The 20,888-nt window shown below is 25.3% G+C and overlaps 1 protein-coding gene across 1 annotated transcript; it reads left to right on the forward strand.

Annotated features, from left to right (window-relative positions):
- The first annotated feature begins 165 nt into the window (after nt 1–165).
- Nucleotides 166–6,052, forward strand: lgals3a (lectin, galactoside binding soluble 3a). Its single transcript, XM_037746279.1, has 6 exons — nt 166–326; nt 1,294–1,311; nt 1,399–2,166; nt 3,416–3,504; nt 4,336–4,492; nt 5,026–6,052. Exons 2-6 carry the CDS (start codon nt 1,297–1,299, stop codon nt 5,179–5,181), a joined length of 1,185 nt encoding a protein of 394 aa, XP_037602207.1. The 5' UTR covers nt 166–326; nt 1,294–1,296; the 3' UTR covers nt 5,182–6,052.
- Nucleotides 6,053–20,888: the final 14,836 nt, after the last annotated feature.

The raw sequence follows: 20,888 nt of genomic DNA on the forward strand, positions 1-20,888 counted from the left end.
TTAATTTAAAACGTTTAAAATATTTTTTGTCACAGGTTCTTAACGCTCTTCTTAATTTTCTTTATAATTTTACATAACTTAGTTTTATTTTTTTAGCATGGGTGTGTTTTGTACGTGCGCGTTCACGCGTCCTCCGGAATGCGCCCACCCCTTCACGTGACGTCATCACGCCAGCGCGTTCACGCCCTTCCTTGAGTAGAGTTGTAGTTGTTGTAGCAGCAGCTTCAACGTTAGCTTGTAGTTCTATCCCTCAGCAGGCTAAACCAGCTGGAGAAATCACCACTGCTACTCACATATCATCCGAGAGGAGTTCATCTACAGGCGAGGTAGCAGGAAACATCAGTTTTATTCTCTTTTAATCACCGAGCTGCTGAAATAAACAAACGAGCTAACAGTTAGCTGCTGCTAGCTAGCTACTATTAGCTACAACTATGTGATCAGTTAGCTAACTAGATGTTTTAACAACTATATCTCTGTTAATGTGCAGCTAAAGTCAGCTTAGCATCTGTTTAGCTTGTCCTAATGATCTTTAAGTTTGGTGAAGATGTTTCAGCTCTACCTAAATGTCTTTAGTTGATCATTATCCGGAGATGGAAACATTTAGTGTGCTATTACTCAGAGTCTCTGTGTGTGTCACAGAGCTCTCCACTGTCTGACAGCTTGTTATAGGCTTCTGAATCTACTTCAATTGTGAACTTATATAATCATCATCACATTCTTTACCACTGTATTCTCATTTTACAGCTGTCTCCTTGTTTTTTACACAACATTTTACAACTTAAAACAAGGGGGGAGACAGAGACTTCATCTTAAAATGTAATTTCAATTAGAGAGAAAGGGAGGACACAGACTTAAACAATCCAAATAATTAAAATAAAATAAATACATTTAAATAAAGATAAATGTGGTGAAGGGTGGGAGTGTGTGGAAGGGTATATGTGTTGTATGGATGTGTGTATGTGCTTAGAGAGATGACCTCGGTCAGGAAGACAAAGATACAAGTATGATCCAGGATATATACAAATATTCAGATCACCAATCACTGTATTCTAATTGGCCTTTTATAATGCTCATTATAACAGTCTTTTACTCATGGATTTGATCTTGGGCTCTGTCTGTGGATGTGTGAGTTTTTGTTGTCTGATCTGTTGACCTGGTTTTATTCTGCCTATGTCTGTAAAGCACTTTGGTCAGCTCATGTTGTTTTAAATGTGCTATAGAAATAAATTTGACTTGACTTGACTTATACTCGGTTGTTCTTATAAAACTAATGAAACTTGTGTTGTTTTTCAGATCATGTCAGATTTCTCGGTGAGGATTGCACATTTTTAGTGTTTGAACAGTTCTTTTATTGTGTACACTACAGAGAGTCACTTTTCCTTTCTCTTCTGTTTATAGCTGTTAGATGCTTTAGGAGACGACACCCAAGGCAAGGCAAAGAACATAGGGAACACTAACCCGATGGCCCCTGCTGGTAACCCTCCACCTCCTGCTAACCCGGGATGGCCCGGTTCAGCCCCAGGAGCTCCCACCCAGCCCTCCGCTCCGGGTGACTATGCTGGTGGATCTTCTGGCCCAGGAGCGCCAGGGCAGTTCCCGTATTCCTCTGGTCCTGGAGCACCAGGGCAATACCCAGGACCTCCTTCAGCACAATACCCAGGACCTCCTTCAGCACCTGGTGGGTTCCCCCCTGGTCCTGGGATACCTGGACAATACCCACCGGCACCAGGAGCCCCAGGGCAGTTCCCCTCCAGCCCCGGAGCCCCTGGGCAGTTCCCAGGGCAGCAGTACCCTGGGCAGTTCCCCGGGCAGTACCCACCTGAAGGAGCTCCAGGACAGCTCCCCGGAGGCCCTGTTTCTTACCCAACTGGACCATTTCCTTCTGGCCCAGGAGCTCCACCTGGGCCTTATCCAAATGTGCCTTACCCAGGAAGTCAGCCAGGAGGAGGCAACGGGATGTACGGACCAGGTGGTCCAGGTGCATTCCCCCCTCCAGCTGGCCCTGGTTCTTTCCCTGCCTACCCTTCTGGAGGCTTTCCCCCAATGCCCACTGGGTCATGGGGACCACCTGGAGGTGGAGGCTTCCCTCCTGCCCCTGGCCCCTTTGGTCCTGGCCCTGGGCCTATGGGTCCGTACGGTGGGCCTGCCGCTCCAGGAGGCATGATGGTGAGTACTAACACTTTGTAAATAACTTTATGTTGCTCGCTTGCTGCATTTCTTTGCTGTGTTTTTGCTCCGGTGTGCAGTGGAGCATCTCTCTTGGGGTGACGGTCTTTGGGGATTTAAGTTGGGAAATTACTACCAGCAACACTGCCAGCCACTTTAGCAGGTCACCTGCTATCTAGAGATATTCAATTCTACTCTAACACAGGGTTTCTTCTAGAATATTCAGTGTGACTGGTGTGGTGTTAATGCTGCTGCTGCTGGTGGAAAAACAAAGTTAGCTGTTGGGATTTACTGCTCATTTTCAGTGAAGGCTGCATTTGGTTAATCTTTTCTGTATCTTGGGCTCTGCTGGGGTGCAAAGCAAAGCAAAACATAAAACACAATCAACAAATATTCAAAAGTAGTTATCAAAAATGTATTCTTGTCTTTCAGCCGAGATATAATCCACCATATAATTGAAAGCAATGAACTCAACTTTTCAGTCGGACAAGGACATCACTTCCAGAATCAACATATGGTTTGATTAGTCTACATGGAAATGTAGCTAAAAGACTGTATTCACAGTACACAGTTAGGGTTTATGTTTGATCTGCCTATATGTATTGTTTGAATGAAGTGCAATATGATTTAAAATTACACATTTACACAGAACTCATGTTTAATGTATTAAGACACTTTTATATTCTCTGATAAAATCACAGTTTGATTACAATTTGTATCACTATATCCACACCACCTTGTCACTTTCGTACATGGTTATAATTCAAAAGTATTTTTTGTTTTCTGTCATTTTGCTCAGAAGTCAGTTTGTACAGTCGATGCCTTGTTGTAGTAGAAATGTTGGAAACTGATTTGACTTTCTTTTAGTTTACTTTTCTGTCGCTGTTTTGACGAGTCATTGTGAATGTCGTAAGAGTGTTGAACTAAAAGGAGGAGATGACTCATTGGGGTGTTGCATTGGGAATGTGGGCTGGGTCACAGTTTTGAATAATGTTTAACTAAAACTCCCCTTGCTATTTTGTGATACTAAGCACTCCGCTGTACGTCACTAAGTTCAGAGTATTTGTGATAAAATGCAAACAATTGTACCTCTGCTCCTCGGGGGAAAGAGGGTGAACACTGTTTCTATTTGTGTATCTTTCCTTAATAAACACTCACAATTTCTCATTATGCATTTTTTTAACTTCATTTCTAAACAGAGCGTGGTAAATGTATTGTTGTGATTTTAAAATCAGAATATTTCTTACAGATGGTGCCGTATGATCTCCCACTTCATGCTGGACTTATGCCACGACTTGTAATCACAATAGATGGGGAGCCCGTTCCTGGTGCAGACAGGTATACTATGAACAGTAATCATCCTCTAACTCTGCTCACAGTGATGCTTTCTGGTTGAGGAGATCATGGCAGTGTTGTCGTCTTCAACATGTGGTCCACACTGGTGGTGAAACATCGTCTCTCATTAACAATGACTCACTACACTCTGCACCATTTACTTTCTCTTTACAACTGTTGATAAAAGGCTGTTGCTGACAGTGAAATTAGGCTGTTTGTTTGCAAAATACTTGAAAATACTCTTCCAAAATTAATCAATCAATAATGTTATTCTTTTGTTCAAGCCACATTTATCTTTTATTAATTTGGCAGTGGAAACACCTTAAGTTTTCTCCTTAAGTATGACACTTGAAGCTTAATTTCTCCTCATCTGAGGGACTTACTTAAGGGTGTTTACTGCTTGAAAGAGATTTTACATCAATAACATTCTACAGTTTCCATGGAGACCGTTTGTTTGCTTGCACTGTGATGCCTGTTATCACCTCACAAAGTTGACCTATAGATAGTAAAACAAAATGGCAGAAGAAAAGAAGACAAGAAAACCAAATTGGTCAGAGGAGGTAAAGATTCTACTTCTGGAGGAATACAGTATAAGAAAGAACATACTAAAAAGTAAATTTGAGCAACGGAGTAACTAACTTTCAGGGATTCCTTAACTACAAGACGAAGATTAACCTTAAATACTTAAGTGAACATTATAAGGAAACCTTAAGGAGGAGACTTATAAGGGTGTTTTGTGCAACCTATTTTATTTTAAAGAAACCTCAACTTTGACTTTTAAAATCTTAACTTCAGGTATTTTGTTCAACCGGCCCCTGATCTTTTTTCTTGCAGGTTCCAAATTGACTTCATCAAAGGTCCAGACGTCGTCTTTCACTTAAATCCTCGATTTCGTGACCAAACAATTGTCAGAAACTCCAACCTAGGTGGATGTTGGGGGCCAGAGGAGCGGGAAGGAGGCTTCCCATTTGTTCCTGGACAGCGTTTTGAGGTAAAGTGTTATTATAATGGAACTGTAGCTAAGATAAAAATTGTTGCCTGATACCCATTTTCATTTAGTTTTTGTCGACCTACTATCTGGCTGATATTGTGTAGTCTGAACTCGTCATCAGGGTTAATACCATAGACAGTATATAGATGGATGACGCATTTCCACTTCCTCCCACTGTACAAAAGTGTAGCCAAAATATCCCAGTTATGGGAGCTTCCATCTTGACATCATTTGGAGCCGGGGTGGCAGGCATTTGAACATACATCAGCGTGATAAGAACTACCTAAAATGACAGAAACCATCATCGGGATGAATTTATTTGACGTGTACTTTGACTTTTTAGTTTAGCCCATGTCCCATCTGCTAACATGGAGGGGGCGGGATTTATGACCTATACTGCAGCCAGCCACCAGGGGGCGATCCAGATGTTTTGGCTTCACTTTTGGGGAGCTGTCATGTCATCCATCTTTATATACAGTCTATGGTTAATACTTGGCTTGTTGTGCATAACGTTTGTATTTCTCTACCTGCAGCTGAAGATCCTCGTGGAGGAGGACTCGTTTAGAGTGGCGGTGGACGGCTCCCATCTGCTGGAGTACGAGCACAGAGTCGGCGGGCTGGAGGAAGTGACCCTGCTGCGAGTGACCGGAGACGTCATCCTCCACAACGTAGCGCCCAACATGATCTGAGTCTCAGAGCTACTAAACCACACGCTGTACAGGAGACCTGGGTCACACTATTTGAAATCTTTTCAAATACCTTGATGGGAGTTTTTGAGGCACAAAAAGTCAGCGAAGTGCAATCTTTGCCCATCCGGCACTTCGTCATATATTACAGAACAGATGGAAGATTAACACAAGTCTGCACACTATAATCCTTTTTCTTTATTTTGCTGGATGATATCTCTCTTTTTTTTGCCACTCACAATCCAATATATTTTATGACATAACAAGTAGTGAATGAGCTAAAGTGCATCTAAAACAGGCATTTTAAGGAAATACTAATTTATACTTAATGAAGATTGTAGGCCAAGTGGAACATATTTTCCTCTAGTATGCTGTATTTTGTTTACAGTACGTGTATGTTTATTATCCTGTTCTTTCTATCAAGATCTTGATAAGCCTTTGTAACGCATGAGAGTGTGATGCTGAAAATCAACCCGTTAAAACCCCCACAATACTCGCTGGCCGTTTAACACTCAGAAGGCTAATGATGAAGTTTCTTCAAATGTATTTATATACCGACTTTGAGCTTCAGTATTAATCCTCCTGAGCTCTCAGACTGGAGGGCTACGTAATGTTTTACGACTTATGATTTCATGTTGAAGTCAAATGGCAAAAAAAAAGGTGAGGCTCAAATTAAAGTAAAACGTCAGAAAGTGGAGGGATGGGGTCTCTGATTTGTTGCCAAAGATAACAGTAGTACAATATTTTGAGATGAAATGCTTAGAAATAAAGGGCAACAAACTGATAATGACTGATAATGCTGTTTGATTCATAATATTGTACACGTTTCATGAGCTGCCTGCCTGTGCACATAATAAATACTAGTTTCCCTGTTCACATTCTTTATTTTACAGCAAAGAGGAGGAAGCTAATCTTCTGTTGGCAGTCAGGTTTATTTATTTCCAGGTATATCAAGTTTTATAGGGTGTTCGTCTGTGCATTTGATGTATATACAGTGGTATGTATATTATCATTTTTTTTATATTTATATAACAATTAATTCATTGACTGTAGCTCAAAGTGCTATACTAAAAAAGAAGACAGAAAAATAAAGTCAACAGTAATGAATTTGAAATAAATTAAAAAACAAAAAAAAACTATATTTTGAAGTAACACTTACATATACAAGAACAATACAATCGAATTAGAATTAAAAATGTGACTGCAGGGTCAATACAAAAAGAGATATAATAGGATGAGTACTGAAAGAACATTAATACCTCTGCATAAGTAACATTGTAAATGCAGGACCTTCACTTTTAGTAGATACTGTATTTTAGTGTGGTATTACTTTTGCTATCTAAATACTCCTTCCACCACCGGTAATGAATTAATACTAGTAATTGTATTAAATTAGAGTACATTTTTGTGTTAGCAAATTCACTATAATATTCATTACAAAATCTTAAGAAAACAGTCATGCAGCAATGCACTCAAGTAGAATTTTAAATATAAAGACAGCCAATAAAAGTAGTGATATAATGTACTGAAAGTTAAAAAAAAGAAAAGCACTTTACAAAACGGAGTTACAAAGTGCTTTACATGGTGCAAATAAAATAAGACAGTTAAACTAATACTAAAATAAAATATCCAACAATAATAATAAAAAACAAATAAGTCAAATGTATTTATAATTTATAGCACATTTCATACGACAGGCGTAGAATCAATGTGCTTCAAAGTAAAACAAAAATAGGCAAAGATCATACATGACGAAAACAAGATAAGAAGATATACAAAAACATAAGATAAAAACATAAGTTTAAGTAAGGTATTACAATAAAAAGAAGAAGGTAAGTAAATAAGAAAGTATTTGTATTACTATTAAACTACTGATATTAGAAACGGAATAATAATAATACTGATTGTAAAATGAAAGTTTTATTGGTTAACCACACTTTTGACATACTATACTATGACTTTTTTCGACATTTTATTATTAATAATAATAATAAATTGGACTTTCAAGAAACCCAAGGATGCTTTACAAAGATGGCACTCAAAATCATACTAATAAATAAAACGGAGGAAAAACTATTACTTTTTTCGAAATACTATACTATAATTTTTTTTTTTACTTTTTTCATGGTAGAATACTTTGACTTTTTTTTTTTTTTTAAACAACTTTTTCTTACATTCTTTACTATGACATTTAAAAAAAAAAAAAAAACTTTTTTCCATATAATATATTATGACTTCTTCAACATACTATACAATTATTTTTTTTAACCTTTTGCCATATAAAATACTATGAAAAAGTGTGTTTAGTCTGCTTTTAAAAGAATACACTCTTATAGCAGACAAAGTTCCAGAGAGTAGGACCGTAATGACATGTTGGAAATAAAACAGTGAGCATTAATTATAAGCTGTTCCATGTAAACAAAAAAAATCACAGATACAGTGCAATATTTAGTCCAGTGTGCAATCTAGAAACATGTATAACATGTAGAGTTGAGGTAGTAAAACTACATGACATCACAACTTAATCTGTATTTTGCATTTTATGATTTGCCTCCATGCTTTGTAATTCAAAGGTCGAACCTGCAGTTCCTCCTTCAGCCCATCAGGAGGCAGCAACAACCACAGAGCTCCACAGACTGTAACCGAGGGAAGCAAAGTGAAACTCCTCAATGAGTTAGTTCACCTTCACTGAAATAGTTGGTCCCTTCTTCTCTCTCAAGACTTAACCGGTTTACTGTCTATGCTGATATACAAAAACACAAGATTAAAAATAAAAAAACGGGAAGTAAGTAAGAAGGTATTATTACTATTAAACTACCGGTATTAAAAATGGAATAATAATAATACTGATTGTAAAATAAAAGTTTTACTCAACCAGACTTTCGACATATTTTGTTATGATTTTTTTTACTTTGTTCAGTTGAGTTTTTTTTAACTTTTTAACTTTTTAACTTTTTTCGACATACAATACTAGAACTTTTTTATTACTTTTTTTTTTTATATATGACATTTTTTAAAACTTTTATTCAATATACTATACTATGACTTTTTTTTTTTTTTTACTTTTTTTGACATACAGTACTAGAACTTTTTTATTATTTTTTTTACATATGACATTTTTTAAAACTTTTTTTCAATATACTATACTAAGACTTTTTTTTTTTTTTTTTACTTTTTTTGTCGTACAATACCAGAATTTTTTTATAATTTTTTTTTACATATGACATTTTTTAAAACTTTTTTCAATATACCAAACTATGACTTTTTTTTTTTTTTTTACTTTTTTTGACATCCAATACCAGAATTTTTTTATATGACATTTAAAAAAAAAAAAATTCAATATACTATACTATGATTTTTTTTTTTAACTTTTTGACATACAATAAAAAATGTGACTTTTTTATGACTTTTCTTTTTTTAACATATGACATTTTTTAAAACGTTTTTTCAATATATCAAACTATGACTTTTTTTTTTTTTTACTTTTTTCTACATCAAATACCAGAATTTTTTTATATATGACATTTAAAAAAGAAAATTCAATATACTATACTATGATTTTTTTTTTTTTTTTTTACTTTTTTTGACATACAATACTAGAACTTTTTTCTGATTTCTTTTTTACATATGACATTTTTTAAAACTTTTTTTCAATATATTTTACTATGACTTTTTTTTTTTATTACTTTTTTTGACATACAATACCAGAATTTTTTATATATGACATTTAAAAAAAAAAAATTCAATATACTATACTATGATTTTATTTTATTTTTTTTTTACTTTTTTTGACATACAATACTAAAACTTTTTTTATGACCTTTTTTTTACATATGACATTTTTTAAAACTTTTTTTCAATATACTATATTATGACATTTCTTTTTCTTTTTTACTTTTTTTGACATACAATACCAGAATTTTTTTATAATTTTTTTTACATGACATTTTTTAAAAAAATTTTTAATATACTATTCTATGATTTTTTTTAGATTTATTTACTTTTTTTGACATACAATAAAAAATGTGACTTTTTTATGACTTTTCTTTTTTTAACATATGACATTTTTTAAAACTTTTTTCAATATACCAAACTATGACTTTTTTTTTTTTTTAACTTTTTTTGACATACAATACCAGAATTTTTTTATATATGACATTTCAAAAAAAAATAATTCAATATACTATACTATGATTTTTTTTAATTTTTTTTTTTAAACTTTTTTTGACATACAATACTAGGACTTTTTTCTGATTTCTTTTTTACATATGACATTTTTTAAAACTTTTTTTCAATATACTATACTAAGACTTTTTTTTTTTTTTTTTACTTTTTTTGTCGTACAATACCAGAATATTTTTATAATTTTTTTTTATATTTGACATTTTTTTAAAAAGAAATTCAATATACTATACTATGATTTTTTTTTTTTTTTTTTTTTTTAACTTTTTTTGACATACAATAAAAAATGTGACTTTTTTATGACTTTTCTTTTTTTAACATATGACATTTTTTAAAACTTTTTTTCAATATATCAAACTATGACTTTTTTTTTTTTTTTTACTTTTTTTGACATACAATACTTAAAATTTTTTCTGATTTCTATTTTACATATGACATTTTTTAAAACTTTTTTTCAATATACTATACTAAGACTTTTTTTTTTTTTTTTACTTTTTTTGACATACAATACCAGAATTTGTTTATATGACATTTAAAAAAAAAAAATTCAATATACTATACTATGATTTTTTTTTTTTTTTTTTACTTTTTTTGACATACAATACTAGAACTTTTTTCTGATTTCTTTTTTACATATGACATTTTTTAAAACTTTTTTTCAATATACTATACTAAGACTTTTTTTTTTTTTTTTACTTTTTTTGTCGTACAATACCAGAATTTTTTTATAATTTTTTTTTATATATTAAATTTTTTAAAAATAAATTCAATATAATATACTATGATTTTTTTTTTTTTTTTTTTTTTTTTTACTTTTTTTGACATACAATAAAAAATGTGACTTTTTTATGACTTTTCTTTTTTAAACATATGACATTTTTTAAAACTTTTTTTCAATATACCAAACTATGACTTTTTTTTTTTTTTACTTTTTTTGACATACAATACCAGAATTTTTTTATATATGACATTTAAAAAAAAAAAAATTCAATATACTATACTATGATTTTTTTTTTTTTTTTTTTTTTTTAACTTTTTTTGACATACAATAAAAAATGTGACTTTTTTATGACTTTTCTTTTTTTAACATATGACATTTTTTAAAACTTTTTTTCAATATATCAAACTATGACTTTTTTTTTTTTTTTTACTTTTTTTGACATACAATACTTAAACTTTTTTCTGATTTCTATTTTACATATGACATTTTTTAAAACTTTTTTTCAATATACTATACTAAGACTTTTTTTTTTTTTTTTACTTTTTTTGACATACAATACCAGAATTTGTTTATATGAAATTTAAAAAAAAAAATTCAATATACTATACTATGATTTTTTTTTTTTTTTTTTTACTTTTTTTGACATACAATACTAGAACTTTTTTCTGATTTCTTTTTTACATATGACATTTTTTAAAACTTTTTTTCAATATACTATACTAAGACTTTTTTTTTTTTTTTTACTTTTTTTGTCGTACAATACCAGAATTTTTTTATAATTTTTTTTTATATATGACATTTTTTAAAAAGAAATTCAATATACTATACTATGATTTTTTTTTTTTTTTTTTTTTTTTTACTTTTTTTGACATACAATAAAAAATGTGACTTTTTTATGACTTTTCTTTTTTAAACATATGACATTTTTTAAAACTTTTTTTCAATATACCAAACTATGACTTTTTTTTTTTTTTTACTTTTTTTTTAAATACAATACCAGAATTTTTTTATATATGACATTTAAAAAAAAAAAAATTCAATATACTATACTATGATTTTTTTTTTTTTTTTTTTTTTTTTAACTTTTTTTGACATACAATAAAAAATGTGACTTTTTTATGACTTTTCTTTTTTTAACATATGACATTTTTCAAAACTTTTTTCAATATACCAAACTATGACTTTTTTTTTTTTTTTACTTTTTTTGACATCCAATACCAGAATTTTTTTATATATGACATTTCAAAAAAAAATTCAATATACTATACTATGATTTTTTTTAATTTTTTTTTTTAAACTTTTTTTGACATACAATACTAGGACTTTTTTATGATTTTTTTTATATATGACATTTTTTTAAACTTTTTTTCAATATATACTATACTATGACTTTTTTTTTTTTTTTTACTTTTTTTGACATACAGTACTAAAACTTTTTTTATGACCTTTTTTTTAACATATGACATTTTTTAAAACTTTTATTCAATATACTATACTATGACTTTTTTTTTTTTTTACTTTTTTTGACATACAGTACTAGAACTTTTTTATTATTTTTTTTACATATGACATTTTTTTAAACTTTTTTTCAATATACTATATTATGACATTTTTTTTTTTTACTTTTTTTTACATACAATACCAGAATTTTTTTATAATTTTTTTTTATATATGACATTTTTTTAAACTTTTTTTCAATATATACTATACTATGACTTTTTTTTTTTTTTTTTACTTTTTTTGACATACAGTACTAAAACTTTTTTTATGACCTTTTTTTTAACATATGACATTTTTTAAAACTTTTATTCAATATACTATACTATGACTTTTTTTTTTTTTTTTAACTTTTTTTGACATACAATAAAAAATGTGACTTTTTTATGACTTTTCTTTTTTTAACATATGACATTTTTCAAAACTTTTTTCAATATACCAAACTATGACTTTTTTTTTTTTTTTTTTACTTTTTTTGACATCCAATACCAGAATTTTTTTATATATGACATTTCAAAAAAAAAATTCAATATACTATACTATGATTTTTTTTAATTTTTTTTTTTAAACTTTTTTTGACATACAATACTAGGACTTTTTTATGATTTTTTTTATATATGACATTTTTTTAAACTTTTTTTCAATATATACTATACTATGACTTTTTTTTTTTTTTTTTTACTTTTTTTGACATACAGTACTAAAACTTTTTTTATGACCTTTTTTTTAACATATGACATTTTTTAAAACTTTTTTTCAATATACTATATTATGACATTTTTTTTTTTTTTTTTACTTTTTTTTACATACAATACCAGAATTTTTTTATAATTTTTTTTTACATATGACATTTTTAAAAAAAAAATTTCAATATACTGTACTATGATTTTTTTTTTTTTTTTTACTTTTTTTTTACTTTTTTTGACATACAATAAAAAATGAGACTTTTTTATGACTTTTCTTTATTTAACATATGACATTTTTTAAAACTTTTTTTCAATATACTGTTACAACCCGGCTCAAAGGTTGCAACAAAAATGGGGGACCAGACGAGTTTAAAAATAGTAACAGGCATTTATTTAACAAACTAACAATCAATAACTAAATAAACGTGGAAAGTCAGTAATCAGTAATGTAGGCATGTGTGGGTGTGTGAAAATGTCTGCTGCAAACAAAACCAAAACAGGTGTGCCAGCCAAGGAAGAGAGAGAGACATCTGTTGAAAGGTAGAGAGCTTTTATCCCAACCACACCAAGCCCAGGTGTGGCTCATCAGCCTGACGACCCTCTCTCCTGCAAAACAAAGGAGATCCAGCAAAAAGACACAGGACACCTAGTGGAGTGGAGGGGTCGTCACAATACCAAACTAAGACTTTTTTTTTTTTTTTTTACTTTTTTTGACATACAATACCAGAATTTTTTTATATATGACATTTAAAAAAAAAAAATTCAATATACTATACTATGATTTTTTTTTTTAACTTTTTGACATACAATAAAAAATGTGACTTTTTTATGACTTTTCTTTTTTTAACATATGACATTTTTTAAAACTTTTTTTCAATATATCAAACTATGACTTTTTTTTTTTTTTTTACTTTTTTTGACATACAATACTTAAACTTTTTTCTGATTTCTATTTTACATATGACATTTTTTAAAACTTTTTTTCAATATACCAAACTATGATTTTTTTTTTTCTTTTTACTTTTTTTGACATACAATACCAGAATTTTTTTATAATATTTTTTTACATATGACATTTTTTAAAACTTTTTTTCAATATACTATACTAAGACTTTTTTTTTTTTTTTACTTTTTTTGTCGTACAATACCAGAATTTTTTTATAATTTTTTTTTATATATGACATTTTTTAAAAAGAAATTCAATATACTATACTATGATTTTTTTTTTTTTTTACTTTTTTTGACATACAATAAAAAATGTGACTTTTTTATGACTTTTCTTTTTTGAACATATGACATTTTTTAAAACTTTTTTTCAATATACCAAACTATGACTTTTTTTTTTTTTTTACTTTTTTTGACATACAATACCAGAATTTTTTTATAATTTTTTTTTACATATGACATTTTTTAAAACTTTTTTCAATATACCAAACTATGACTTTTTTTTTTTTTTTTACTTTTTTTGACATACAATACCAGAATTCTTTTAAAATTTTTTTTTACATATGACATTTTTTAAAACTTTTTTTCAATATACTATACTAAGACTTTTTTTCTTTTTTTTACTTTTTTTGTCGTACAATACCAGAATTTTTTTATAATTTTTTTTTATATATGACATTTTTTAAAAAGAAATTCAATATACTATACTATGATTTTTTTTTTTTTTTTTTTTTTTTTTACTTTTTTTGACATACAATAAAAAATGTGACTTTTTTATGACTTTTCTTTTTTAAACATATGACATTTTTTAAAACTTTTTTTCAATATACCAAACTATGACTTTTTTTTTTTTTTACTTTTTTTGACATACAATACCAGAATTTTTTTATAATTTTTTTTTACATATGACATTTTTTAAAATGTTTTTCAATATATACTATACTATGACTTTTTTTTTTTTTTTTTACTTTTTTTGACATACAGTACTAAAACTTTTTTTATGACCTTTTTTTTAACATATGACATTTTTTAAAACTTTTTTTCAATATACTATATTATGACATTTTTTTTTTTTTTTTACTTTTTTTTACATACAATACCAGAATTTTTTTATAATTTTTTTTTACATATGACATTTTTAAAAAAAAAATTTCAATATACTGTACTATGATTTTTTTTTTTTTTTTTTACTTTTTTTACTTTTTTTGACATACAATAAAAAATGAGACTTTTTTATGACTTTTCTTTATTTAACATATGACATTTTTTAAAACTTTTTTTCAATATACTGTTACAACCCGGCTCAAAGGTTGCAACAAAAATGGGAGACCAGACGAGTTTAAAAATAGTAACAGGCATTTATTTAACAAACTAACAATCAATAACTAAATAAACGTGGAAAGTCAGTAATCAGTAATGTAGGCATGTGTGAAAATGTCTGCTGCAAACAAAACCAAAACAGGTGTGCCAGCCAAGGAAGAGAGAGAGACATCTGTTGAAAGGTAGAGAGCTTTTATCCCAACCACACCAAGCCCAGGTGTGGCTCATCAGCCTGACGACCCTCTCTCCTGCAAAACAAAGGAGATCCAGCAAAAAGACACAGGACACCTAGTGGAGTGGAGGGGTCGTCACAATACCAAACTAAGACTTTTTTTTTTTTTTTTTACTTTTTTTGACATACAATACCAGAATTTTTTTATATATGACATTTAAAAAAAAAAAAATTCAATATACTATACTATGATTTTTTTTTTAACTTTTTGACATACAATAAAAAATGTGACTTTTTTATGACTTTTCTTTTTTTAACATATGACATTTTTTAAAACTTTTTTTCAATATATCAAACTATGACTTTTTTTTTTTTTTTACTTTTTTTGACATACAATACTTAAACTTTTTTCTGATTTCTATTTTACATATGACATTTTTTAAAACTTTTTTTCAATATACTATACTAAGACTTTTTTTTTTTTTTTTTACTTTTTTTGACATACAATACCAGAATTTGTTTATATGACATTTAAAAAAAAAAAAAATTCAATATACTATACTATGATTTTTTTTTTTTTTTTTTACTTTTTTTGACATACAATACTAGAACTTTTTTCTGATTTCTTTTTTACATATGACATTTTTTAAAACTTTTTTTCAATATACTATACTAAGACTTTTTTTTTTTTTTTTTACTTTTTTTGTCGTACAATACCAGAATTTTTTTATAATTTTTTTTATATATGACATTTTTTAAAAAGAAATTCAATATACTATACTATGATTTTTTTTTTTTTTTTTTTTTTTTTTTTTACTTTTTTTGACATACAATAAAAAATGTGACTTTTTTATGACTTTTCTTTTTTAAACATATGACATTTTTTAAAACTTTTTTTCAATATACCAAACTATGACTTTTTTTTTTTTTTACTTTTTTTGACATACAATACCAGAATTTTTTTATAATTTTTTTTTACATATGACATTTTTTAAAACTTTTTTCAATATACCAAACTATGACTTTTTTTTTTTTTTTTTTACTTTTTTGACATACAATACCAGAATTTGTTTATATGACATTTAAAAAAAAAAAAATTCAATATACTATACTATGATTTTTTTTTTTTTTTTTTTACTTTTTTTGACATACAATACTAGAACTTTTTTCTGATTTCTTTTTTACATATGACATTTTTTAAAACTTTTTTTCAATATACTATACTAAGACTTTTTTTTTTTTTTTTTACTTTTTTTGTCGTACAATACCAGAATTTTTTTATAATTTTTTTTTACATATGACATTTTTTAAAACTTTTTTCAATATACCAAACTATGACTTTTTTTTTTTTTTTTACTTTTTTTGACATCCAATACCAGAATTTCTTTATATGACATTTAAAAAAAAAAAATTCAATATACTATACTATGATTTTTTTTTTTAACTTTTTGACATACAATAAAAAATGTGACTTTTTTATGACTTTTCTTTTTTTAACATATGACATTTTTTAAAACGTTTTTTCAATATATCAAACTATGACTTTTTTTTTTTTTTACTTTTTTCTACATCAAATACCAGAATTTTTTTATATATGACATTTAAAAAAGAAAATTCAATATACTATACTATGATTTTTTTTTTTTTTTTTTACTTTTTTTGACATACAATACTAGAACTTTTTTCTGATTTCTTTTTTACATATGACATTTTTTAAAACTTTTTTTCAATATATTTTACTATGACTTTTTTTTTTTATTACTTTTTTTGACATACAATACCAGAATTTTTTTATATATGACATTTAAAAAAAAAAAATTCAATATACTATACTATGATTTTATTTTATTTTTTTTTTACTTTTTTTGACATACAATACTAAAACTTTTTTTATGACCTTTTTTTTACATATGACATTTTTTAAAACTTTTTTTCAATATACTATATTATGACATTTCTTTTTCTTTTTTACTTTTTTTGACATACAATACCAGAATTTTTTTATAATTTTTTTTACATGACATTTTTTAAAAAAAATTTTAATATACTATACTATGATTTTTTTTAGATTTATTTACTTTTTTTGACATACAATAAAAAATGTGACTTTTTTATGACTTTTCTTTTTTTAACATATGACATTTTTTAAAACTTTTTTTCAATATACCAAACTATGACTTTTTTTTTTTTTTAACTTTTTTTGACATACAATACCAGAATTTTTTTATATATGACATTTCAAAAAAAAATAATTCAATATACTATACTATGATTTTTTTTAATTTTTTTTTTTAAACTTTTTTTGACATACAATACTAGGACTTTTTTCTGATTTCTTTTTTACATATGACATTTTTTAAAACTTTTTTTCAATATACTATACTAAGACTTTTTTTTTTTTTTTTTACTTTTTTTGTCGTACAATACCAGAATATTTTTATAATTTTTTTTTATATTTGACATTTTTTTAAAAAGAAATTCAATATACTATACTATGATTTTTTTTTTTTTTTTTTTTTTTAACTTTTTTTGACATACAATAAAAAATGTGACTTTTTTATGACTTTTCTTTTTTTAACATATGACATTTTTTAAAACTTTTTTTCAATATATCAAACTATGACTTTTTTTTTTTTTTTTACTTTTTTTGACATACAATACTTAAACTTTTTTCTGATTTCTATTTTACATATGAAATTTTTTAAAACTTTTTTTCAATATACTATACTAAGACTTTTTTTTTTTTTTTTACTTTTTTTGACATACAATACCAGAATTTGTTTATATGACATTTAAAAAAAAAAAATTCAATATACTATACTATGATTTTTTTTTTTTTTTTTATACTTTTTTTGACATACAATACTAGAACTTTTTTCTGATTTCTTTTTTACATATGACATTTTTTAAAACTTTTTTTCAATATACTATACTAAGACTTTTTTTTTTTTTTTTACTTTTTTTGTCGTACAATACCAGAATTTTTTTATAATTTTTTTTTATATATGACATTTTTTAAAAAGAAATTCAATATACTATACTATGATTTTTTTTTTTTTTTTTTTTTTTTTTACTTTTTTTGACATACAATAAAAAATGTGACTTTTTTATGACTTTTCTTTTTTAAACATATGACATTTTTTAAAACTTTTTTTCAATATACCAAACTATGACTTTTTTTTTTTTTTACTTTTTTTGACATACAATACCAGAATTTTTTTATAATTTTTTTTTACATATGACATTTTTTAAAACTTTTTTCAATATACCAAACTATGACTTTTTTTTTTTTTTTTTACTTTTTTGACATACAATACCAGAATTTGTTTATATGACATTTAAAAAAAAAAATTTCAATATACTATACTATGATTTTTTTTTTTTTTTTTTTACTTTTTTTGACATACAATACTAGAACTTTTTTCTGATTTCTTTTTTACATATGACATTTTTTAAAACTTTTTTTCAATATACTATACTAAGACTTTTTTTTTTTTTTTTTACTTTTTTTTGTCGTACAATACCAGAATTTTTTTATAATTTTTTTTTACATATGACATTTTTTAAAACTTTTTTCAATATACCAAACTATGACTTTTTTTTTTTTTTTACTTTTTTTGACATCCAATACCAGAATTCTTTTATATGACATTTAAAAAAAAAAAAATTCAATATACTATACTATGATTTTTTTTTTTAACTTTTTGACATACAATAAAAAATGTGACTTTTTTATGACTTTTCTTTTTTTAACATATGACATTTTTTAAAACGTTTTTTCAATATATCAAACTATGACTTTTTTTTTTTTTTTACTTTTTTCTACATCAAATACCAGAATTTTTTTATATATGACATTTAAAAAAGAAAATTCAATATACTATACTATGATTTTTTTTTTTTTTTTTTTACTTTTTTTGACATACAATACTAGAACTTTTTTCTGATTTCTTTTTTACATATGACATTTTTTAAAACTTTTTTTCAATATATTTCACTATGACTTTTTTTTTTATTACTTTTTTTGACATACAATACCAGAATTTTTTTATATATGACATTTAAAAAAAAAAAATTCAATATACTATACTATGATTTTATTTTATTTTTTTTTTACTTTTTTTGACATACAATACTAAAACTTTTTTTATGACCTTTTTTTTACATATGACATTTTTTAAAACTTTTTTCAATATACTATATTATGACATTTTTTTTTCTTTTTTACTTTTTTTGACATACAATACCAGAATCTTTTTATAATTTTTTTTACATGACATTTTTTAAAAAAAATTTTAATATACTATACTATGATTTTTTTTAATTTTTTTTTTCAACTTTTTTTGACATACAATACTAGGACTTTTTTCTGATTTCTTTTTTACATATGACATTTTTTAAAACTTTTTTTCAATATACTATACTAAGACTTTTTTTTTTTTTTTTTACTTTTTTTGTCGTACAATACCAGAATATTTTTATAATTTTTTTTTATATTTGACATTTTTTTAAAAAGAAATTCAATATACTATACTATGATTTTTTTTTTTTTTTTTTTTTTTAACTTTTTTTGACATACAATAAAAAATGTGACTTTTTTATGACTTTTCTTTTTTTAACATATGACATTTTTTAAAACTTTTTTTCAATATACCAAACTATGACTTTTTTTTTTTTTTTTACTTTTTTTGACATCCAATACCAGAATTTTTTTATATATGACATTTCAAAAAAAAATAATTCAATATACTATACTATGATTTTTTTAAATTTTTTTTTAAAAACTTTTTTTGACATACAATACTAGGACTTTTTTATGATTTTTTTTACATATGACATTTTTTTAAACTTTTTTTCAATATATACTATACTATGACTTTTTTTTTTTTTTTTACTTTTTTTGACATACAATACCAGAATTTCTTTATAATTTTTTTTTACATATGACATTTTTTAAAACTTTTTTCAATATACCAAACTATGACTTTTTTTTTTTTTTTTACTTTTTTTGACATACAATACTAAAACTTTTTTATGACCTTTTTTTTTTTTACATATGACATTTTTTAAAACTTTTTTCAATATACCAAACTATGACTTTTTTTTTACTTTTTTTGACATACAATACCAGAATTTTTTTATATATGACATTTCAAAAAAAAATTCAATATACTATACTATGATTTTTTTTTTTTTTTTTTTACTTTTTTGACATACAATACTAGAACTTTTTTCTGATTTCTTTTTTACATATGACATTTTTTAAAACTTTTTTTCAATATATTTTACTATGACTTTTTTTTTTTTATTACTTTTTTTGACATACAATACCAGAATTTTTTTATATATGACATTTCAAAAAAAAATAATTCAATATACTATACTATGATTTTTTTTAATTTTTTTTTTTAAACTTTTTTTGACATACAATACTAGGACTTTTTTATGATTTTTTTTACATATGACATTTTTTTAAACTTTTTTTCAATATATACTATACTATGACTTTTTTTTTTTTTTTACTTTTTTTGACATACAATACCAGAATTTCTTTATAATTTTTTTTTACATATGACATTTTTTAAAACTTTTTTCAATATACCAAACTATGACTTTTTTTTTTTTTTTTACTTTTTTTGACATACAATACCAGAATTTTTTTATATATGACATTTCAAAAAAAAATAATTCAATATACTATACTATGATTTTTTTTAATTTTTTTTTTAAAACTTTTTTTGACATACAATACTAGGACTTTTTTATGATTTTTTTTACATATGACATTTTTTTAAACTTTTTTTCAATATATACTATACTATGACTTTTTTTTTTTTTTTTACTTTTTTTGACATACAATACCAGAATTTCTTTATAATTTTTTTTTACATATGACATTTTTTAAAACTTTTTTCAATATACCAAACTATGACTTTTTTTTTTTTTTTTACTTTTTTTGACATACAATACTAAAACTTTTTTATGACCTTTTTTTTTTTACATATGACATTTTTTAAAACTTTTTTCAATATACCAAACTATGACTTTTTTTTTTTTTTTTTTACTTTTTTTGACATACAATACTAAAACTTTTTTATGACCTTTTTTTTTACATATGACATTTTTTAAAACTTTTTTTCAATATACTATATTATATATACATATATATTATAATAATTTTTTTTTT

The sequence above is a fragment of the Sebastes umbrosus genome, chromosome 16 (assembly GCF_015220745.1).
Source record: "Sebastes umbrosus isolate fSebUmb1 chromosome 16, fSebUmb1.pri, whole genome shotgun sequence".
In the NCBI taxonomy this organism is placed as follows: Eukaryota; Metazoa; Chordata; class Actinopteri; order Perciformes; family Sebastidae; genus Sebastes; species Sebastes umbrosus.